Here is a 23422-nt window from a genome sequence, read left to right on the forward strand (position 1 = left end):
AATTTACTATGTTAAAATACCTTCAGTAAATAAATCAATAATGATTTTTCTTTTAAAAAATATCTTAATTTATGTTAAAATAAACTAGATCAATCAATCAATTGCGATTTTTCTTCAAAAGCTCGTAACATATGCAATAATAACCGAAGGCAATCAGTAAGTTTAGATTTTTCTTAAAAACTCTTTAATTTATGTTCCTCTTTCAGAGGAAGGGATGACGTTTCAGATCCATAAAAAATACTGTTTATTTATTTGGTTTATTTTATTTCGCTTTTCTGCCACTTTTATCTAATTGCGAAGATGGCGATGAGTGATGATATGATGAAAGTGGAAATGAACACCCACGCCCATGTCGGGATTCGAACCCAGGACCCCTGGCGTCGTAGCGCGATGTGCTAACCACTCCGGTACGTGGGCCGGCTTACTGTCTTGTATGTTTTAACCTTGTGAACCTTTGATATTAGTTGAGAGGGTAAGTTTATGAAGAGATATCGCCGCTTTGAGATACTTTAGGAGGAAGGGAGAACACACCGCACTCTAAAACTGGTGGCTGTGTGTGCAAGGCGGAAGGCAGTCACTGGAATTGTGCAGCAGCACTTCGTAATATTCCCACCAATTGCTTGTTCGTGATGAAACCATGGGAACAACGGCATCAGGAGATGAGAAGTGGGCGGGGCGCTGTGTCTTGAGATGTTCCTTTTTTTTACTGGTAGATTTCAAAGCTTTCCGTCTTTGGGTCCCCAAGGGGAGATATCTCACCTTCAGTCTTCCCGCTTTTCATCGACTCCCTTGTCGTTGATCTATTTTCGTCTGTTCCTATTTTTAGAGAGAGAGAGAGTTCTTGGGGTGTTCCTTCCGTCTGGTAGAGAGATTCTCTCGCTCGGCGCGGTGACAGCTGTTCCTTCTTGGAGGAAAAGGGTGAGCGGTTAGGCGGGATCTGCCGTGCAAAGGTTGACCCTGGCCTTGTTTGGTAATCCTCCGGCCACCACGTAACAGCCTAGTAACTCCAGCGGGTCTGGGGGCGTTTACGTCACAGCCTGTAACTCCTCCCTCCCGTCTCTGGCGAGCTAATGTGTGTGTTGCCTTGTTTCAGATTCTGCCGAGGTCGCTGCAAGAGTCAGTCACACGTACGGTCCCCTGGATGGTTCGTTGTACGCCACGGTGAGCAAGAAGCCAGCGACTCCTCCAGCCGCCCCTGAGACGACGCCTGCTGTGGACGGCGGCGCTGGACAGACCGGCGCAAGTGGTGTTGGTGGTGGTGCTAGTGGTGTTGGTGCTAGTGTAAGTGGGACGGGCCAGAACGGCACCGCGGATGCGTTCGTGAACAGCCCGCATACGGTGTCCATGGACTCTGGGATATCGTCCGCAGGGAACGGGCCTCATAGAGACGGACACTTGAGCGGCAGTTCGTCGTCGCCTCCTCACTCGGGACGATCTGCAGTTTCGTCGACGTTCACGTCAGCGACGACCAATCCGCCGTTGTCGAACGGGCTTCATCAACCCGGCGTCGAGACGAGAGCCGAGGTGCACCCGCAGCCCGCAGGTCCCTTAGCGGACCACCGGGCTCTGGACGAACTCCTCACGGACATGTTACTGACCGTGGAAAACATCCCGGACCTCAAACCGAGCCAGAGGACCGGGTTCGAAGATCTTGACCTGGACAGCTTCAAAGTGGATTTCGACTTCTCGTCGCCCAAGACCAACGAAATGACACGCTCCTCGTCGTACTCGGTGACGTCCACGACCGCCCGCTACCCGCAGAGCCCGTCTTACCTCACCAACGGGTACCCGTCGCCCACAAACCCCCCTTCATCCACCCGTCGGCTTGATTTCCATAGCGACAACGACGAGTCTGACATCCCCTACCACGCCCGGCAAGACAGCAGACCGTTCACGTACGGGGTGGTACCCGGAAGTCCGGTTCTCCAGAGGAAGCAGTTCCAGCAGGCTCCGGTAGCAAGCCCGCCACCTAGAAGAGACTCCAAAGATGCTCTTCAGAACCACCCCGGTCTCGCGAGTCCAAGTCTTGTGCGGAAAGCTTTGGCGAAGAACAGCGTGACGTCACAGCCGTCGTCCGCGTCGGTTCCGAGAGTCGGCCAGCGTCAGTCGCCCACAAGAACCAGCCCGGAGAGATCTTCCCCCACGAGGATGTCCAGCGGAACCTCCGGCTACCCCCAACCCGTGTCTTACAGCACCCCCAGTGGTTACGCCACCGCACCGTCATCGAGCAGCATGAGCTATCAGCAAAACATCTACTCCCAGAATGCAACGTACAACAATTCGCCAACCTACGGGACCTACAGCTCTCCCTATGTAGCAGGAAACATACACGATAGGTGAGTACCATATCATCTCTAGCTAATCTAGTTCTAGAAAGCATTAACCGTTTTAATAGTAACTAGTTACTTTTTGAAGTAATTATAACTCTAAGTAGCTACTTTTAAAAGTAAAAACCAGAGTAACAGGAACAGTTACTCTTTGCAATAAAAGTAACAGTTACTTTTGCAATAAAAGTAAGTTACTTTTTGAAATAAAAGTAAGTTACTTTTTGCAACAAAAGCAAGTTACTTTTTGCAACAAAAGCAAGTTACTTTTTGCAACAAAAGCAAGTTACTTTTTGCAACAAAAGCAAGTTACTTTTTGCAACAAGAGTAACAGTTACTGTTTGCAACAAGAGTAACAGTTACTGTTTGCAACAGGAGTAACAGTTACTTTTTGCAACAAGAGTAACAGTTACTTTTGCAACAAGAGTAACAGTTACTTTTGCAACAAGAGTAACAGTTACTTTTGAAACAAGAGTAACAGTTACTTTTGAAACAAGAGTAACAGTTACTTTTGAAACAAGAGTAACAGTTACTTTTGAAACAAGAGTAACAGTTACTTTTGAAACAAGAGTAACAGTTACTTTTGAAACAAGAGTAACAGTTACTTTTGAAACAACAGTAACAGTTACTTTTGAAACAAGAGTAACAGTTACTTTTGAAACAACAGTAACAGTTACTTTTGAAACAGTAACAGTTACTTTTGAAACAACCGTAACAGTTACTTTTGTAATAAAGCTAACGTCATCAACAGTTACTTTTACAATTACTTAACGACATTTTAATTAACTCGTAAGTCGGGGGAAGAGCTAAATTTGGCAACTCTGTTTCCAACTACAAGAACTTCAGTGTTTTGGATGGAATGCTGCATTCGCTCATTTGGAACGTTGTAGAGTCAAGCTAGAAAGAAACCAAGAAGGTACTGTAAAAGTTACTTTCTGCTTTCCAGCAGTTACATCGGTAACTTCTTGAAGGAAGTAACCGTATCTCGGTTATGTTTTGAAGCAAGTAACTGTAACTGTTACTTTTTGAAGTAACTAACTAACTCGGTTACTTTTGAACCAAGTAACTGTAACTCAGTTACTTTTTGAAGCAAGTAGCTGTAACTCAGTTACTTTTTGAATCAAAAGTAGTTGTAACCGTAACTCAGTTACTTTTTGAAGCAATTAGCTGTAACTCAGCAATTTTTAAAGCAAGTAACTGTAACTGTAAAGTTACTTTCTGAAGCAAGTAACTGTAACTGTTACTTTTTGAACCAAGTAACCGTAACTCGGTTACTTTTGGAAATATGTAAATGTAACTCAGTTTTAAACAGTAGCTTTCCGAACACTGTCGCACACATTGTATCAAAATACTTAGGATAAATTAGAAATTACCGGCTTCACCTCTCTCGTCATGAACACCTTCCTACGCGCTCTATTGATTGACCTTTACGTCAGGTAAAAGTTGCTGGTGTTCCATATACAAGACTTGTCCTTCTGTTTTGTCCTTGTTAGCTCTGTTCCATTGAACGTTTTTCTGTTGATTCGTGGAAGCAAGTAATAGAAAGGAGTTCCTTGTCAATTGCCGTTTAGGGAAACCAGTAACTGGATACATTTCCATAGAAAAAAGCAATTTTGAGGAATGCTAGAAGCAGGAAACAGTTTCCACAGAATAGCAGTTTGAAAGCAAGTAATGGATAAAGTTTCTTAGAAAGAGCAACTAACTGCAGTTTCTAAAGAAGGCAGTTTAGGGAATCAAATTTAGCGACACATTTTGTAAGGGAAATCAGTTTGTGGAAGCGAGTAACAGGAAACAATTTATGAAGAATAAAATTTTAGGGAAACTTTTTTTAAGGATTAGGGATGGAAGTAACTGGAAACATTTCCTTAGCAATAGCAGTTTAGGGAAGCTAGTAATCGGAAAAGGATCCAAGTAATAGCAGTTTATGGAAGGAAGTTTGCTAAAAATAAAATTCTAATGCAGTTTAGGGAAACAAGTAACTGAAAAACAAACATTTTCTAAAGAATGGCAGTTTAGGGAAACATTTTTTAACCGCTCTACCACAGAGCTTGTGCATATCTGACGCCGTAAACGAAGCTCCTAGTTGTTTATAGAAATATGAAGTAAATATTTTGATAAAGGGGAAACATGAGTGTTTGCTTAAAGATATGGTTATTGCGTAAACGCCAGCGACGTCACCAAAATATGACCGCTTACGAGTTGAAATTAATTGATGCTCTATTTCTTGAGTGCAGTGTCCTCCCGATGGCGTAGTGGTAACGTCGTCGCCTTGTAATCAAGGAGTTCCGGGTTCGATACTCAGCGTAGGTGCATAGTGTTTCGGATCCGACTTTAAACTGTAGGTTCATTTTCAATTAGCCTACCTGTGCGTAAAAATGGACTTAAAACATGAACTTAAGGCGAAGAGCGACAGTTGCGCACCTGGTGTGCATTTATTTCAATATCGCCTGAATGGGTACCGCTACTAAAAACAAAACCCGAATGTACAAGAGGGTATGAATTTTTGTGGCAAGTGGAAGCGTTTTTTAAAGTTGATTATTGAGGTAGATAAGATGTTTGAAAAATGTGATGAATCCCATGTATTCCTTATGTGGAAAAAAAATTGCTACAACTGTCCTCTTTCCGTTCATATGTTTTTGTGTGTCATCCGAAGTTTGATATTCCCACGAGAACAAGTTAAATAATACTCCCATAAGCGTAATGCTAGGTTTTATCCCCCTCCTACAACAGTCCAGCGCACAGACCTCTTTCCCAGCTCGTCGCGGGGATATAGGTCGATGGAAGAGGAGCAATTTAGGGTCCTCGCGTCTGGTTGGACGTGGAAACTGTCCCTCGTGTCCTTAAGAAACAGTGAAGTCAGTGTACTAGCTCATCTGCTGTAAGAAACCTTCTTGGGTTGGCAACACTGGTATGCTGCTTGCAATTCTTAGCTAAGTCCTTTTAAACGAAATACTTTCCCTCTTTAGTTATTATATTTTAAATGGTTGTCGTGCGGCTTCTATTGTGTAATGTGCCTTTCGGCTTCTTGTGAAGACAGGATTTCCGAATAGCTTAGGCGCATTGTCCTTTGGTGACTTTTGCGAAGCTTTCGAAGCAGGTGACCTTGACTAAACGATGATCGATCAGCCCCCTCCCCCCCCCCCCCCTCGCGCTACGTCTTCGGAACACAAGCAGGGTGATACTCTTGAAGGTCACGTGAAAGTGAAAGCCTCAGTTTGCGTACGGCTTCTCTGCAAACGTTGCATAAAGAAGCAGTGTTGTCTCCTGCAGGAATTTCCTCGAAGAACGGGATATTTCGTAGCGGAATTTCCAACAAGAGGGGAGAAAATTGATTCAAGCGATGAGAATTTGTGAAGATGACTTTGCGTATCCTGTCGCTGGGAAAAGTTTTAAAAAAATGAGGAGTTAAGCCTAATTAGCCTGGTTTAGACTAGGGGGGTCGACACGTTATAAAGAAGACTAATTACACTTCTCTCCAGCTGAAGTAAGCTGGAAAAGCAACGGAGGCAAACTACAGTATTGGCCAAATTTTGGACACGCTGTAAGAAAGAAGCATATTTCCTTGTTTTGAAAGTGTTCTAACTAAATTTATTTGACGGTTGTTATAACTTTTTATGGGATTAAACTGTTTCTCTCCTTCGATATAATCTTTTGCTGTCTTTCAAGAATTATTATAGATGGCAGCACTCTCCCTTGATTATTTGCAAAAAACAATGCCTGGAACAATACGTACATTGTTTACCGTGTTATTTATGCTATTTTTTGTTATAACAAAGTAAGTAATATTAAATCTGGCTGTTGGAAGGTTGTTCTTTATTTGTATCTTCGGAGCAACACGTAATTTCATAAACCACGTGGTTTAAAGTTTAGAAAAGAGAGTGAAAAGGAATTGTACACAAATAATGATTAAAATGGGTTCAAAAAGAGTCAGAGGTGGTCGGTCATGCAAAGTACTGACGGTACTTGCGGCGTGTATAACAATGCAATATGTATCACAAAACATTAAATCTGTCATTTCTATACATAAAGTGAGTTAATCTGTCCATTTTTCCAACTAATGAGCCCAATAGTACAGCCAATACTGCATACGCTAAAGATATAAGGTGAATTTGATTTATTGATTTACCTTATTTTACTTCGCTTTTCTGCCACTTTTGGGTAATCGCGAAGATGAGGATGAATGGTGATAACATGATACGGATGAAAGGAAAATCACAAACACACAAAGACAGCACAGACTAAAGTCCCATGGAAGATTTTACTGGCGCCAGAGCCTCGTTAGTCTGCAAAATGCAGTCCAGGATGTAGCTCCTACGTGGAAGTGAGGTTCACATTTTGGTGTGAATTTGAGAGAACAATGAAAAATATATGGAGGGGGAGATAGTAAGATTGTAGACATCTGTAGTGCAGAATGGAACCATTTTCTAAATTCTGGCCAATTTGTAGTATTTTTGCCAGCTCTCTAGCTTCATCGTAACGATGGATGCAATTGAAAAATGATGAACATTCACGCTAATCACTCCTCCAAGGAGGTCGGCGACAAGCATAATGGAAAATGTTCATACCTTTCGCAGGTTTCGATCTTACGACTCCTCGTTTCGAGGCGTGCCACGCTAACCACTCAGCCACAGAGGACGCTAGCTCCTATGTGAATAATGAGAACAAAGAAGACGATTAGAAGAGCGAACAGAGAGGCGCTTACAAGACCGTTGATTACTAACAATGATAATTATCTAAACAGAAGTTAATTATCATAACATAACATGTGCTATTACGCATGGTGAACTGGCAGCTCTGGCCAATTGAAATAGTCTGTGCATAACAACTATATTGAATTTTGTTTAAATGTTTATTGATATATATATATATTTTATGAAGTTCCACTCTTGACATGTGTAATTTCTGTCTATGTCATGATGATTGACATAACACAGGAACATACGTTATTGCTAAAACACTTGAACATTGTCAATTGCTGTGTTTGTGGTGTGAACACCTTTATAAGCATGGGATCTTCTGCCACTGCTGATCAACTCGAAAAGGGCTTTGAGCTTTTCCAGTTACTGATTGCAGCACTGCTTAAGTTTTGAAGCTACGCGAACCAACTTCCTGACTCTTCATGTCTCCTTGTGGTTTATCTGCAAAGAATTCGCCCCGCCGCTGACGTAAGGAGAAACTGGAGATGTGTAATCCCACGATCTTCACATGGGACTGCATCGTACCCACCGTATGGCGACAATAAGTCTTTCTTAGACAGAATCTCTCTCTCGTCCTATTACGTACGTATATCTCCTTCATGTGCAGGGCGGCTTTAGATGCAATTTTTACTTGGGCGATGTGGATTTTTGGCGTCTCCCCTTATACTTTTCACTCCTACTTTCCACCTCCAATAAAAACCTTGACCATGTTATATATTTACTGTTTTAAATAAGAAATAAATAGCCTTATATTTAAATACTTTAAATATTACTGTTAAAGAATACGTTTATTATAGGTATGCATTTCAAAATACCTTCATAATGATATCGGAATAACAGTAATATCTTAGCTTATTTTGATACATAATTTTACAATGTTATGTATAGGGGTCGGAAGTTGAAGACCTATAAATTGCCAAAAAAAGACCTATAAAAGGACGTAAAAATGTCAAAAAAGGATCTAAAAAACGGAAGAAAGACGTATAAATGTGATCCAAATTAATTCGTTAACTTCAGTTTTAATTACATATTTAATGAATAAAAAGTTCTGGTGGTATTGAACACACAGTGCGAAACAACTGAAAGCTTCAAAACAAGAGAAAGTTGCCACTTATACAGGGATGGTTCAAATATATTTATTTATTTATTGTTTTTATTTTTTTTTATTTCATTACTACAGAAAGGATGTTTAAGAGGTGATGAACTGATGATGATTCGAATTGAGAATGGGCAGTAGAAACGTAGTCGAAAGAAGGTGAAGTTGCAAAAGAAAGCCGTTAAGACCTAAAAAAAGGCTAAAAAAGGACCCATAAGCCAATAAACGCCGAAAAAGGCAAAAAAGGACAAATAAAACCCACTTTTTCTGGCCTACAATGACCCAAAATGAACATATATTATGTTGGGCCTCGTCTTCGGACACTAGGAAAAAAAAGGATCTTTCCTCTACTTCCGATTCACCTTGTGCTGCCATCTATGTATCTTTTTCGAAGCTCCTTTCTTTCTATCTCAAGCTGCTGGAGTAATTAATATTTGTTATGCCCTAGTTATTGGTTTTATTCCTATGTGTTTGTGTGTGTGCTTCTAATTTGTTAATTTTTTCCCCCCTCATATAAAAATGGATTCTCTCTGTATTCATGATTTTCACTGAAAAATCTGGTTTGTAACTCTTTTTGAAACAAATGGCCAGCCATACATACCGCCCGGCCCGTAAACCACCACTGTTCGACTTTTGATATCTCCACGGAATTTCCAGGGTTCGAGACCTGGCTTGAGCATGCATCTTCTGGCATAATCATAAGGAGTAATAGTTCGATTATGCCTTCGCTCGTTGGTAATTACAAAAATTACGTTTAAATTAGTCGTCAGCCATTAAACTTGCAGTTTCCTTGCTGCAACATTAAATTAAATTTCGTTTTGATTGATTGGTTTTTACTTCTCTTTTTCTGCCACCTGTGGCTAGGTGAGTATGAAAAGTGAGAAGGTGCAATTGATAAAAAGGACAGTCACAGACATAAGGGATGCCTTATCTAGTCCAGGGAGAGAGATATCGACATTCGGGTGTCTTCAGAAATTACTACTTCTCGGGCATGTTGCATATGAAAACAGAAAAATTCCAATTAATATTAATTGGGAAATCGATATGGGGCATCCATGTCAAAGTGTGCCCCAGAACCTTATTTTTTTTAAATTAAATGCAGTGCTGTAACTTCATCCTATATTGTGAGTGCACAATGTAAAATTGTCTTTTGGACAAACATTCAAGAAGGGTTGTTAATGGTCCAGGAATTTTAAAGAAATTCAGTTCCGGTCCAGGAGAGAAAAATCAGCAAGCGTGAATGGGTTATGGACCGCTAAGAACATTTTTTATCCGTAAACTATTTCAATTCGGTCCAGGAACAATTTTTCCGGCTCAATTTAAATTCGATCCAGAAACCATTTTTGAATTATACAATACGCAACTTGGACCGAATTGAAATTGTGCGAGAAAAAGGGTTTCGTTCCTGCAGCGGAACCAATTAGAATTATGGGTTTCTGGACCTTCAACAACCCTGCATTCAAATATTATACATAATGAAGTTAGATGGTAGAAGATATTCGACATAACAGTTGGGCTGAAAAGTTCGTAGGCTGACTCATAGATGGCGTTACTAGAATTAAATCCATGTGATTTTTACTTAGTACTAACCTTCAAAAGATACGTGTATAAATTTCACAGCTGCCGGATAATTAGTTCGTGAGATATAGCATTGTGAGTGAAGCAGCTTTTGTTATTGTGAAAAAATGGATAAAAAAGAATTTCGTGTGTTAATAAAGCATTGCTTTTTGGCGAAAGAAAATACTGTTGAAGCCAAGGCTTGGCTTGATAAACATTATTCGGACTCTGCACCAGGAAAATCAACTGTTGAGAAGTGGTTTGCTAAATTTAAACGAGGCGAAATGAGCATCGAAGACGATGCACGCAGTGGACGCCCCAAAGAGGCTGTTACCGACGAAAACATCAAAAAAGTCCACAAAATAATTTTAAATGATCGTAAAGTGAAGTTGATCGAGATAGCTGGGACTTTAAAAATATCAAAGGAACGTGTTGGACATATTGTGCATGAATATTTGAACATGCGAAAGCTGTGTGCAAAATGGGTGCCGCGCGTGCTCACAATCGATCAAAAGCAACAACGTTTTGATGATTCGGAGCAATGTTTAGCGATATTCAACCGTAATAAAATTGCTTCCCCATCCACCATATTCTCCAGATCTGGCCCCCAGTGACTTTTTCCTGTTTGCAGACCTTAAAAGAATGCTCGCTGGAAAGAAATTTAGCACTGATGAAGAGGTAATCGCCGAAACTGAGGCCTATTTTGAGGCTAAAGAGAAATCATACTATAAAAATGGCATCGAAAAATTGTATGACCGCTATAATCGTTGTATCGCCCTCGAAGGCAACTATATTCAATAATAAAATCGAATTTTGTCAAAAAAATATTTTTTACTATGTTAGCCTACGAACTCTTCAGCCCAACTGTTATTATTAGTTTATTTTAACTTTGTGATTTACTTCTGTTTTCTGTCGTGCCAATTAATTTCTTCTTTAATTGTTACATTTCCCCTCCAACCTCACTAGAATATTCAAAGGTCAATTACCGTCTCTCTTTGTCTTAAATAATTTATTTTTCATCCTTTGACAATTCACGGAAATTAAAATAAATTTCTTACTAAGTTAAGAGGAAGTGTTGCCACCCGTAATACAAAATTGTTCACCTATAGCTACAAATCTGGGAAAGTATTTTAAAGTCAGTTATGTTTAATCAACAGTGTTAAGTTTCATATTTCGTTGCTGCCCCATATATTTTACTCGGAATATTGATAACTATCTTATTTGTTTGATTTGAATGAAGATGATGGGAGAAAATCTTTCAGGACAATTTCTCGCAGCCCGATACAATTAATGCCGCTGGCCGGCGGTTGAGAAGCACCGATATGTTGATTAATTGATTGTTTATTCGTTTTATGCCACTTTTGGCTAATCGAGAAGATGATGATGAGTGACGATATGATGAAATTGTAGAAGGGACACTCTCAAAGAATACCCTTGTCCAGGCAGGGATTCGAATCCGTGCCCCTGGCGTCGCAGAACACTGTGCTACAATTAGAAATTGAAAGGAATACATTATTGCAAGGGAACATGCGTTGTGTAGTGCTCACGACGTAGTAAAGTTTGCAACACTTTCGTCAGAGGTTTTATGGCCTATTCTTATTGTAAGAATAAGCCTGACAAGATAAATGGTTCACAGTAAGTAAGGCCCACTTTCGTGGCGTGACGGACAATTGAAGGAAGGATCAATTGGGAACTGGAATGAGGGGGAGGGGGCCTATTTTAAGATCGATCTGGTAAATGCTGATGTAAAGGAAAGAGGATCAGAAAGGTGATTCCAAAGATTTTATCCTTATGTATTTGTGCATGACTGTTGTCTTCTGAGTAACTTCATAAGGAAAACTGTTTGAAGAAAGATTACAATGTAGATTCTCGGTTTCTTTCTCGCTTTGGTCTTCTCTCGAGTCTTAAGATTGCTACACTTCCACACAACATGATTAATTCGACACTTAAAATGTTGAATATAAAACAGATTTTGTTCTTACGTTAACGTTTCCTTTCTATCATGACGCAATTGTGTGATCTTGCCAAATGGTTATTGACCAACCTGAAAGTCTTCTATTGCTAGATTGTGGTTTGGAAATGAGGATGCGAGCAACTCTGGCCTACCTCCGAAAGTTTGGCAAGGTTAATGTATCACTAGAATGCGAAACAATGAAACGACAGTGTCGCAATATGCTGACATTAAACACCGAAGAAGAACAATCTCTAGTTAAAGATGGTTATCATAGCCAATATAAAAGCGAATGTGGAAGTCACTAGCGCCATCAAGCGTTTGGAAGGCAACTTTAAGCAATGGACAAGAAACAGACTTGGTGATTAGTCCGCGACCGACATGATACTCATAAAGTTGTTTACTAAATGTAATCAAATTACATTGGAGAGTGTATTATGTGTATTACATTTTGTGTTTATATTGTAAAGTATTTGAAACATCATTTTAAACATCTGATAAATGTTTTTAATTCATGTTATATGTGTGTACACGTTAATATTTTAAATTTTCCTGATGCCAGAAAATGCTAATGGGTTTATTGTTTGTGAGAAAGAAACTAACTGACTTCAGGAAATCCGCGTTTTTGTACTCGAATTCTTGTGTTCAGTTGCCTGTTATTTCTCTATCTGCACCGTGCAACACTAATGTATAGATTTCGTATTCGTTTCATGGATAAATTCACGTTCTACCGTCGTTACGTCATTACGAAGAAAACAGTCTACTTGCCCAACCTCTATATTTCTTGTTTGAGTGAATGCTGATTTAAAGATAGATGTATGTAGTTTGGTTCTGGGGGAATTTCGATATTCTTAATGTCTGCTTCAGTCAAACTAATAACAGTTTAACCTGTGGTTAATGTAGTGTTGATACTTATGATATTTCATCCATTGTCTTATCGTCCCACCTGTGGTTAAGGTAGTGTTGAAGCTTATGATATTTCATCCATTGTCTTATCTGAATTGGTGTGTTTTTCGACGCTAGGAACCCTCTAAAACGGGATTATATCATGGGTATATGCAACCACGTAGCAAAATTGCCATTAAAATAATGGATTGGCTTTGTAATTACTGTAACCAAATTATGTGACCTTTTTATAAATAATCTAGTAGAAATCTCTCTTGGTATATCTGAAGAAGTCTCGAACGAGAACTCTCGGTCTCGTTTCGATGGATCTGGTCTGATAGGATAATTGAATCCTTTTGGTCGCTAATTCCGTGTTTTCTTTCTGTGAACAGCCACCAACATTTCTGAATTGTGGTCAATGAGAGCATCGCAACCAAGAAAAACTTGTACGTCATTCGTAAAACTTGTGTAGATCAAAGACAAGGTGCTTATGAATTCGCTGACAAAGGCATTCGTAAATGCTGAGTATACTTGGGAAGTATTTGTACGCCTTAAGATAGGCAACCCAACTTGCATATCTCTGAGGCGTGAATACACCCGAAGATTGGATTGCCAAAATTGCGGGAAGACTATAGTACGGATTATCTATACTTTTGTGCTTTTCCCAAAAATTGGTTCCCGATGTTGCATGTATTCGTCGATGTACAGACTGTGATGATATGTGTATGATATCGACTTTCTAAACTGTTTTTGTTATGAAATCGATAGATAACACATTGCATAACAAGTGGCTGAGACAATAACAGCCCCGGCTGGTTAATACGTGCTACCACCATGCTACAGTACACAAAGGTTTATTTGTTTTTAATTTTGTTATATAGCGTCGCTTTTCTTCAAATTTTGGTTAATCGCAACGATCGAGTTAAGTGGTGATATGTTGAAATTGATGTAGAGATACTCATAGAGAACATCCATGACCAGGCAGGGATTCCAACTCGGGACCACTGTGCGCGCTGTAATAACCACTTTACCAGGGAGATCGACCCATACAATGTTTCGAAGGACGTTTTTAAAAAAATTGAAATAATTTAATGAAATTTCAAGGATTCAACGATTGTCTATCGGCATCTAGACTGTTCTTGATTTCATGTACAGAGGAACCACACCCAAAACAACTGTGCAACGTAATCCCGCGTGGAGAAGAGGGGCATGCTTCCTGTGGCCAGAGTTGGATGGATGAAGGGGAAGAAGATGCGCGAAGGATTTTGGCCGAAGATTCTTTTTGTTTGTGGTCGCTCTATAGTTTATGTCGCTTTTATTCCACTTTAGGTTAATCGCGACGATGAGAATGAATGGTGATTGATGAGATGGATGAAGTGAAAATCACAAACACACGTGGATGACACAACACAAACCCCGCAGAGAATGATCCTGGCTGTAGACTCCAGAGCTTTGTTAGCCTGCAAAGTGCTATCCAGGACGTACACTTGCCTCACGTGGTATTTTTGACCGAGATGAAATTCGGCCGACATTGTTCACAGTGTTAGATTGCTTTTAAGCAGAATATTCTAATAATTCGTATAAAATCAAGTGAACGATGTCTCTAGACGTATATTTATACTGACTTGCTACTCTTTTCCTGAGAATTTTGAATGATATGAGGGTTACCAACCCAAGAAAGTTTAACAAGACATCTCCCAAGAGGGGACAAACACCGAAATTAGAACGTATTACCGCTTGCCTTCGTTGTCAAACGTTAAGTCGCCTATTGTTGCCCCGGCTTGAACCAGCTCATAAATGAGTTTCTCACGAATTAATCTGCGTGTCTTTCTCTTGTGTCGGCAAGATCTGGAGAGAAAGTTTCGATTGTGAGTCACCGTGCTATAATTATTTGCCATTTGTTTCGTAAGGTTGTTGGGCAATGTCTAAATGTTTGTACACCGGATGCAGGACCGACGCACAACCTGGATTGTATTTCGTTGGGTTGCATTTGACATTTTGTGAACCAGCACCGGTCGTATTTGGGAAATAATATATTTCACCTGACAGTCGGTAGAGGGCATAGACGTCGAGTAGCTTAATTGCCCTGCATAGTTGTGCAAAGCCGAAAGAGACACTGCTATATCTCCGAGATTAAAATTCCAGCACTTTTCTTTCCAATAAGAAAGCTGGAACATTACAGGAGACCAATGGCGTACTGAAGGTAGGGCTGATGTGGCAGCAGATCTCCCAAAGGCATATATAAAAAAATAAGAACTTAAGAAAAACATTCAGAGTTTCTGAGAGAACACATTTCAGTGTAACATATTTCATTCTTAACTTTTTTTAAAATTTATCGAAAGAGGTGTATTGCGTACCATCAGCGCTGTTATCTTTCTACAGCGGGCCGTCCCAAACTACGGCCCGCGCCATGTTTTTTTAAAATTTTGTGTGTGTGTGGCCATTCAATTTCATTCTGAGCCATTATATTTTGTGCAACTCTATCGTTAATATGACCCACGAACCTATTGCTCAGAAAATGAATTACCCTTCATTTAAATAGAAGTTTGAACGGCTACAGGCGCAGACATGGGAGGGAAATAAGAAACTTTCTGCCCTCAAAAGTACTTGCCCCTCCGTTGGGGGGGGGGGGGGGCAGAGTACATTTTTGTCACTTCAATATTCAATCTCGGTTAAGAATTTGGATAGAAGAAATGCAGCATGTATAAAAAACATTGCTAATCTTTCTTCCTCTAAATTCGTTAGTAATTAATCTCAGTGAGGTTACAAAATACTAATTGGAATAGAATAGTATAGAAGGCATGTGACGTCAACCAAAGAATTAGTGTACAAAACGGATTTTCTCCTCGGTAAACTTATTTTTAAAGCAGTTTCTGTTACACCTGCGTGTTTATGTTGTTAATTTTAATGTTTTCATTAACTTATCATAATTATGTGTGTGTGTGTCCACAGTATAGAGGATATCAAACAAAATCTTCTCAGTAACATTTTTGTCGTTGTTGCGTCATTTCGGCGCTACAGTCGAAAAGCCCGTTTTCCCGCCTGTGTGCTGGCAACCCAACGCTATGGTGACATATTTGACGAAACTTACTGCGGTGATATAGCGCACGGCAGTATTGCATGGAACACAAATTTTGTGAAAAATTACAAACTACCACCGACCACACTGTGTGCTGTAAAACGAAGATAGGAACGCGTCCAGTAGCCTAGAGGAAGGTGAACCAAACATTACAATGTAATGTTACAATATAAATATAATAATACAGTAATGTTCAGTTAAAGTACCGGCATTACCTGTTTGTACATTTGTGCGCCTAAAATTGAAAGTATGTTTATTTCTTCAAAAGCTGAGGCAATAATTAATGAACATTGGAAGGCGTCTTGGATTCGAAGAAATACGTTATGTACCATATATAACATTCATTTCATTAACACCATCTCCTGAGCGAACATCGTACTACACATTGCAACCGCAATTCAACTCAACTTCGAAAAGTAAAACATAGATAATATTTCTTAAATTGTGTATACATTTTTTTGGCACCACTATACATATTTTTATGCTTTGGTAGTTACTGGAATGTCCCCCCCCTGGAAATTTCTCAAATGCCACAAAATTGTGTGTGTGTAATTTTGGGATATATTAGATGCAGTTGTTGCTTTATAGTGGCTCACAACGCATATCCCTTGCGGTTTCTAGCCATCGGTACTGCCTGTTTTCTGTCACACTGATTGAAACCTTTCGCATTTCTTTTGAAAGCCAATTCCGCTTCGCGTCTGTTCGGTCCTTCTCAAAGACTCGCAATGTCCTCATTGAATGGGAAAGAACTTTCAATGACCTTGATAATTCATCGAGCAAGAAAAGAGGAGGGGGGGGGGGGGCGAAATCACTTCGACCATATGGTCGTCGTGATGTGAATCATGAGAGTTTAATGTGGATGGGTCGTAAATATTAACGTAAATTGCGTCTTGCATTATTATTCTTTCGTGAGTTTGCAGAAATGAGGAGGGGAAAAAAGTTTCAAAAGAGATGCTGCAGGTCCTAAAGAGAGAAACTGGTTTTCGAGCCTCGCCCCTTTCCGAATCCATTTGCAGTGGCCTTTGTCTGAAACACGCGAACCTGTTCGCCCCCAGGATCTGGCCTCCACACCACGATAAGTCGCGCTTATTTCATGGTCACAAATAAAGAAATTCTTTAAAAAGAAAGAAGTTTCCGTTGTTAATGCATTCAGCGGCAATGAATCTGCAAAAAAAGATACATTGATTTAGAATAAGCTGTTTTTGTCGACAAAGAATTTGGGCATTAAGTTTCTTCTATAGTGGAACCGCAAGCAAAATAACCCTGCCCAGAATCTGTTTCGCGTGGAGGGGAGGGGCAAGCTTCACCGTGGGCCGAGCCAAAGGCATGGAGGGGATGATGCGCAAAGGCTTCTGGACGAAAGTTGTGGTTGTGACCGATTTCTTTGGGTCACGTAAAATAACGCACACGTAAGACGAGAGGGTGATTACGAGGAACAGGAATAGTGTGTAGGAAGAGTGTTGGATTTCAGTGAGCGTGTTTTGCATAGTGTCGCAATAGAAGCTGTAGCTAGGCGGGAAAGAGCTTGAATGCTATTGGATAATATTGCATGGTGTGATTATGCTAAGACCAATCACAGCCTTAGAGTTGCAATGGGGTGCAAAAGGGACGAGAACGATGCAGTTGGTAACAGAAAAGGCGTAACATCAACTTTCTCGGTTGGCAGTAGTGCCTTCAGACGCGGCGTTGCGAGTTCCCCGCGATTGACCAAGCTTTATCCGCGCGTCGAGAAAATACTTTTAAACGCATTAGACGGTAGTTTAAATCGTTAGTAAAGTTAAGCTTGTGAAGAGTTGTTATTGAAACAAATTGTTACTATTATAATCCCACGCCACATTCTCTGGCATAAGAAGAACAGGATAAGAAGAAAAGTTGATATTGATTATTGGAAATACCACTGTTTATAGTGTAAAATGTAGTGAATATTGGATTTGAAGATTTATTTTCAAATACAAGGTAAAAATTAGATATTAATAGTAGTTTATTTCCTTTTGTGTTAATCTTATTTACTGTTCACTAATTAGCTAACTAAAGACTTGCGAGTGACTGGTCGGTCTGGTGCCATAAACCCAGAATCACAAAACAAAAACGGTTGAATGGTCCCACTATACACTCTGGTATCACTTATTTCACACCGTATTGAACACCGGCGTCGGAATGTCTTCGTTGTTAGGGTTAGTTCTTTTAGTATAAATACAGTAAAGTTTCTCCGGGTTTGACCAAAAAGGCATGATTCGTGCTAAGAGCTAAGAGCTCAACAACGAGAACATTTAAACGCAACCGACGAAGCCTCCTGACACGCTCCCACCCTCCCTGCCCGTCTTGCAACGTTACAGTACCGCTCTCCAGCACGAGAGCGCTCTTCCACAAGTAACAGGAGGTAATATACACAGGGCGATTAAAAAAATATCTTGCCACTTTCCCAACGCCATAGCTCTCTAATGGGCCTTCCCGATGGCGCCGTGGTAGCGTCGTCGCCTTGTAATCAAGGGGTCCCAGGTTCGATACCCGGTGGAGACACATAGTGGTTCGGATCCCACTTTAAAAACTGTAGGTCCAGTCTCGATTAGCCTTACTGTGCATAAAGTGGACTTAAAACACCAAATCAATGAATCAATCAAAAGCCACGGCTCCACGAATTACTGTACAGGAACGGCGTAGAAAGAGGTTTATTTCAAGGTCACAGCCTTTTTGGATAATTTCTCCAATTACCTGCAGCAAGATGTCTTGGCGAAGTTAATCAGACAATACGCATTTTTCCACCTACGCCACGAAACGAGACGAGAATATTAACTTCGACGAACTTCTATTCATGTACAGTACGTTACTGTGTTGTAATTCGTTAGAAGGCTATGGCGTTGTGATAGTGTCGAGATCTTGTGTGAATCACCCTGTATATATTTTATCTTCGTTACAAATTGTTACAGAGTATTGGCTTAAAAATAAAAATGTATGCACATTGTTGTTGGTTAAACGAGCAAAAGGAAATGAAGATGTCCAGACCACTCAATGAGCGAAAACGGATTCACCTCAAAAATGATTCCTGTCACGCACGCAGTGACAAGTTGATAAGGAAAAGTGCAGTCGATCTAGTTGGACTTTTCCAGACAAACTGGTTCCTTGGAATACCGAGCCCTGCAGATCCGGTCTTTGGGTGGGTGTTGTCCCCTCTGGAGCCGTGGACTTGTCTAATGAACCACAGCGCAAAGACAAATATGGCATTGCGTGTCCACTGTTCTACGTTTTCTTCTCGCATCTTTGAGCCTACCTACAGGCGATCCACTTCATGACCTGATGTGGAAAGGTGGAATGCGCGTTAACCGGGAAATGAACCTGCGAGTATAGTGGAACCACAAGCAAAAGAGCCTGCGCAGACCCGCGACTCCCGTGCACCGTACTCCCGCGTGGAAGGGAGGGGCAGAGTGGAGCATGCTTCCTTATGGCCCGAGCTGAACGGAAAAAGGGAATGGTGCGCGGAGACTTTTCGCCGAAGGTCCTTTTCCTTGTTGTCGCTCTGTAAGATCTGGCAACAGGTGACGTACACGGGATATGGATTTGGGAGGGGCTGGTCCGATTTAGCTGGCAAGCTGCGTGCATCCAGCCGCTACACGGGCCGCGTCAATAAGCAAATGAAGGCACTGTATGTTACTTGAAGAAATGCCTATGTTTAGTCTCTCACTGGCTTAATTATGACTGTTGAAGCGTTGGAAATTTTAGAGTGAATGATCAGGTTTTGGCTTTTTGTAAACCGCGTTTGGTACAACCTGTGACGTTTCCCGCGCTAGCGATCGCTCGACAGTTTCTGCGCCAATGAGAAACGAGGAAAGAGTCGTCTGCTGGGCAGCGAGGAGCGAATGGAAGCCAGAAGAGAGGCGTTTACGTGGGCGCGTTGCCACGTTGTAGCCAAACTTCCACGTGTTTTGTTTGTCATGTTGTTTTCTAAGCGTGGTTCTGGTTAGTGTGGTCACTGCTTAATCGCAGACTGGTTTCGGCTTCCCCCAAAGCAGGTTACACTCTGTCTACAGCGGCGACGCCCCGTGGTTTGTGCTAGAAGTGTCACGATCGGCAAGCGCGGGAAATGTGACAGGTTGTACAAAACGCGGCTTATACCAGTGACGGCGCTAGAATGAGGAGGGCAAGGGGATCGGATCTCACGGTTGACCGTTGCTCCCAACTCGCCCAGCAAACATGAAAATCTGGATAAACAAAAGCCTCTTTTAGGCTAAATATGCATATTTTTCTATCGTATCTATTTAGGTGTGTAATATGTGCGTCTCTCCTAAAATATATTTCCGCACCTCCTCTGCCTCCCAAATCCCTGTTCGGAGTGGGGGAACGCAGAAGATGTTATCCAGTTAAGGACATAAAGCATCCCCCAGCTAGGATAATGTGTGAGAGCATCCCCCACCTGCTGCACTGTTTCCACATGTTGATCCATACAAGCATCTCCCCTTCCTATTCTCAAACTCTCCAAAGCATCTCTCGACTAGGAACTTCCACTTCGAGTATCTCCGCAATAATTTGTTTCTACACTGTCTGCGTAATCTGTGGAGCAAGGCTGCGCAGAACGATAGAGAAGACGAGAAAGCGAGTGGGCAGAGGAAAGCTGCACCCTGGCAGCCCCGTTTTCCCTCTCACGCGTTCATTGGTCGAGCCCTCTGGAGTACTACTTGCGCAGAGGACTTCATTTCGTTCGCTTGCTCTAGAAATTCCCGTGACTGCTGTGGATTATATGTACAGTCAACGGCAAAGATAATGGTAGGCAAATTGTCCACCACTATTTTCCTTACTTTTTTATTATACATCCTGTGTTGTTTTAAGGAATGAAACTATGTTGGTTTCAAGCAGGCATTGTTCTCTGTTTATTGACGTCTTTATTTCAATTCATTGTCATCACATTGTGTAATTGAGACCGAATGAAAATGGTGGTGGACAATTCGCCTACTGTTTCTTTCGCCGTTGGGTGTACACATTCACGCGTAGGTCTACAATGGCATTTACGTGCTTCAAACATCCAAGCGGCCTTTCTGATGTCATTGTGGCAACATTGTAATCGAGGTGTTACGTATTCGATAGCTGCCAGTAACACCTTGCACTGTAGCACGGGTATCAGTTACGTACTATCTGAGCACACAGTGAGCTCAAAACAAACTGTAACAAAAAAATTTATTGACCCGGGAGAATTCTCAACATTTCTGTCGTTGGTCCAAAAGGATTAAACTTTCCGAAAGTCCCATGTGACCATGTCGTGCTGGAATCGATTTCCACTGGCCTCAGCGTCTTACACGGACCCTGTTCCAGGAACCCCCCTCCCCGCATTGATTCTCGGAACGCGCAGTGCAAGAAAATAACTCATGCCACTTCAGCGTAGGCACTTGGCGAGGCGTTGTCTCCGGGTGTCGCACTTTGAAAGTCATGCGCATTCCGAAGATAAGTTTTTTTTTGCAAGTGGGTGGGGAAACCTCCCACACGAGTTTGGACAGCTTAGAAGTTGCACTGCCTCGAGTTGTGGGCGTGCGATCGTCCGGTTTCTTGACTGGCTTGAAAATGGTAATTTCGTTGGTTGGATTGAGTGTTTGATCTTATTGCTTGTTACAGCTTTATGCGTACTGTTGCATATATATCATACTTTAAGACGGTTTGCGAGAGCCATTCTTACGTCACATATAGAAGTAATATCGCCGCCTCATAAGATCCTCTTTCGTGTGAATGAAAGGTCTGGATTGTAGGTAGGGTGTTCAAAGGTGTTTCCCTTTAATTTTTCCACGAGAGCCTTCGTGTTGCGTGTCGAGTTTCGCGATATTGTTTTGTCGCCGTACACTCCATTGGACGCTGTTTTGCAACAATCATCACATCTTTCAGGACTGAGCGGACGATCTGTTCTTACTGAAATCCGTTGCGTAGCTTTTCTGCCACTTTTAGCTAAACGTAGCGATGAGGATGTAATGATTAGATGAAATTTACGAAAGGACACTCGCAAGGAACACACATGTCCAGGCCGAGGCAGCATACCAAATCGAATCCAGTTGTTTGTAGAATTAAAAAATAATGTAGTCTACCTCTACATTACCAAATTTAGTTCACCAAGATTTGAACCAAAATTTTTTGCCCTTCAAAGTATATTTTGCAATCAATATTTCCGGGTTCATAGTATAGCTAACTAAACCCACGGCCATGAAATCAGGCGGGTGACAGAAGTTCCCGCTGTTGCCACGTCGGAGCACAACCCTGTGTGTTAGATCTCGTTGTAGAGTTGGTCTCTGTAATCCATGTGATACAAACTGACAGTATTTGCTCGAAAGGTCGGGGATGACACAAAAGTGCTGCGGAAAGACGTTGGTCTGACGCTCGAACTAGGCAACGCAGCCCGGTTGACGTTGCCACACCGTGCGCGGGAACCAGCGACTTTCGTCCCGCTCTCGCTCTGCTTTTCCCATACGTGGCAACAGCGCAATTCTACCCAGCCGCATATTTTCATGTAAGTGCGTTTAGTCGATCTCGTCTCGTAAAGCTGTTTAATGAATGGGAACATGGCATATTGAAAGGTTTAGCCAACATGAAGACATATGGGCCAGTTTTGGAAGTAATGTGAGGTCAACACTATGCTCCGGCCGAGTTTACGGCCCAGGTGGGTAAACCTCAGAGTTACTCCATGCAGGGACGTTGCTGGAAAATTCCCATTTGAAATCAGCCACCCCCGTACTTGGGGGGGGGGGGAGGAAGGTAACGGGGTCAATGAAACACGGTGTCATTATTCATATGTTAACATCCCAACTTGCCAGTTAAACTTGTCCAGATTCCTCTCCTCTCCAGAGTTTGTTGACAGCTCAATACAGATGATAGCGATTTTGAGCCGCATCTTGCCTTGCTACATTACGGAACACTGACACTCTTTCTGCCGGAGATAATTACTTTGAGGCTAAATAAACAAATGAAACGAGATGGGTTATGAGCACGTCCAGCCTTAACTAATAACTGTTTTCCGGATCGTCCCACCTTGCGATGTGGGATGTGTGAAGCGGTATTCTTGAGAAAACAGAAAGCCATTGTTACGTAAGCCTTTTCCAGGCTTGGCGATAACTTCTTCCTACCTCATAGTTGGTTGACCTCTCGTCGCCTCATTCTTTCCCGGAATCGCCGGGTTGGGGATTTCGCACAATTTTTACCACCCACGTGAATTCTGCCCCGTGTGAAACTGAACAGAAAGTGTTGGAACTGTTCCAGCTTCGTGGATAATGTTCCCTTCGATGGACAGTTCCGTGTCTTCCCGTTTCGCCGAATCCGCTATCGCCGAGTAGCCTAGAGGCGCATTGTATCAAATATCCCACCTGAGCAAAATTTTCGACGAAAGGGGATTCCCGTTTCGCCGAATATTTTGAAGGGAGGGAATTTTCCCTCCGTTGGTAAATTTCAGCTGTTTGCGGCCGAAGTACCTCATTCATTATTTTAAACAAACTGATTTTTTTTTATAGAAGTTTGGCGAAATTTCCTGTATGATGTGGACAATTTTACTAGTAAGCAACACTGATGGTGCTGTTTTCCGAACATTTACTTCGAGTGTACCGCCTTACTCGATCTCCGACGCTGGACTTCAAAGAGTATGCTACTTTATGTGAACAGAACTGTACAATGAGTTTCTTTCTGACTTCGTTGAAATTATCTATCACCCAAATCCCTGATATTTCTCAGCGGAGGGAAAATTCCCTCCATTCAAAATATTCGGCGAAATGGGAATTCCCGTTTTGCCGAAAATGTTCCTTAGGTGTGTTATTTGTCCCTGGAGCATTCGACGAAAGGGTAGTAGTTCGGTTCTGCTGGGAACATTACTCACCA

The 23422-nt window shown here is 41.6% G+C and overlaps 1 protein-coding gene across 12 annotated transcripts in view; it reads left to right on the top strand.

The window, feature by feature from the left end:
* by (focal adhesion protein tensin) overlaps positions 1–23422 on the top strand; it is an 826913-nt gene that overhangs the window by 711712 nt on the left and 91779 nt on the right. For all 12 annotated transcript variants that reach the window (XM_083142275.1, XM_083142279.1, XM_083142284.1 and 9 more), the window contains one exon: positions 1094–2336. In XM_083142275.1, coding sequence (XP_082998401.1) covers positions 1094–2336 — 1243 coding nt within the window. The remainder of the gene's footprint in view (positions 1–1093; positions 2337–23422) is intronic.

Source organism: Lepisma saccharinum, chromosome 20 (assembly GCF_977018435.1).
Source record: "Lepisma saccharinum chromosome 20, izLepSacc3.1, whole genome shotgun sequence".
In the NCBI taxonomy this organism is placed as follows: domain Eukaryota; kingdom Metazoa; phylum Arthropoda; class Insecta; order Zygentoma; family Lepismatidae; genus Lepisma; species Lepisma saccharinum.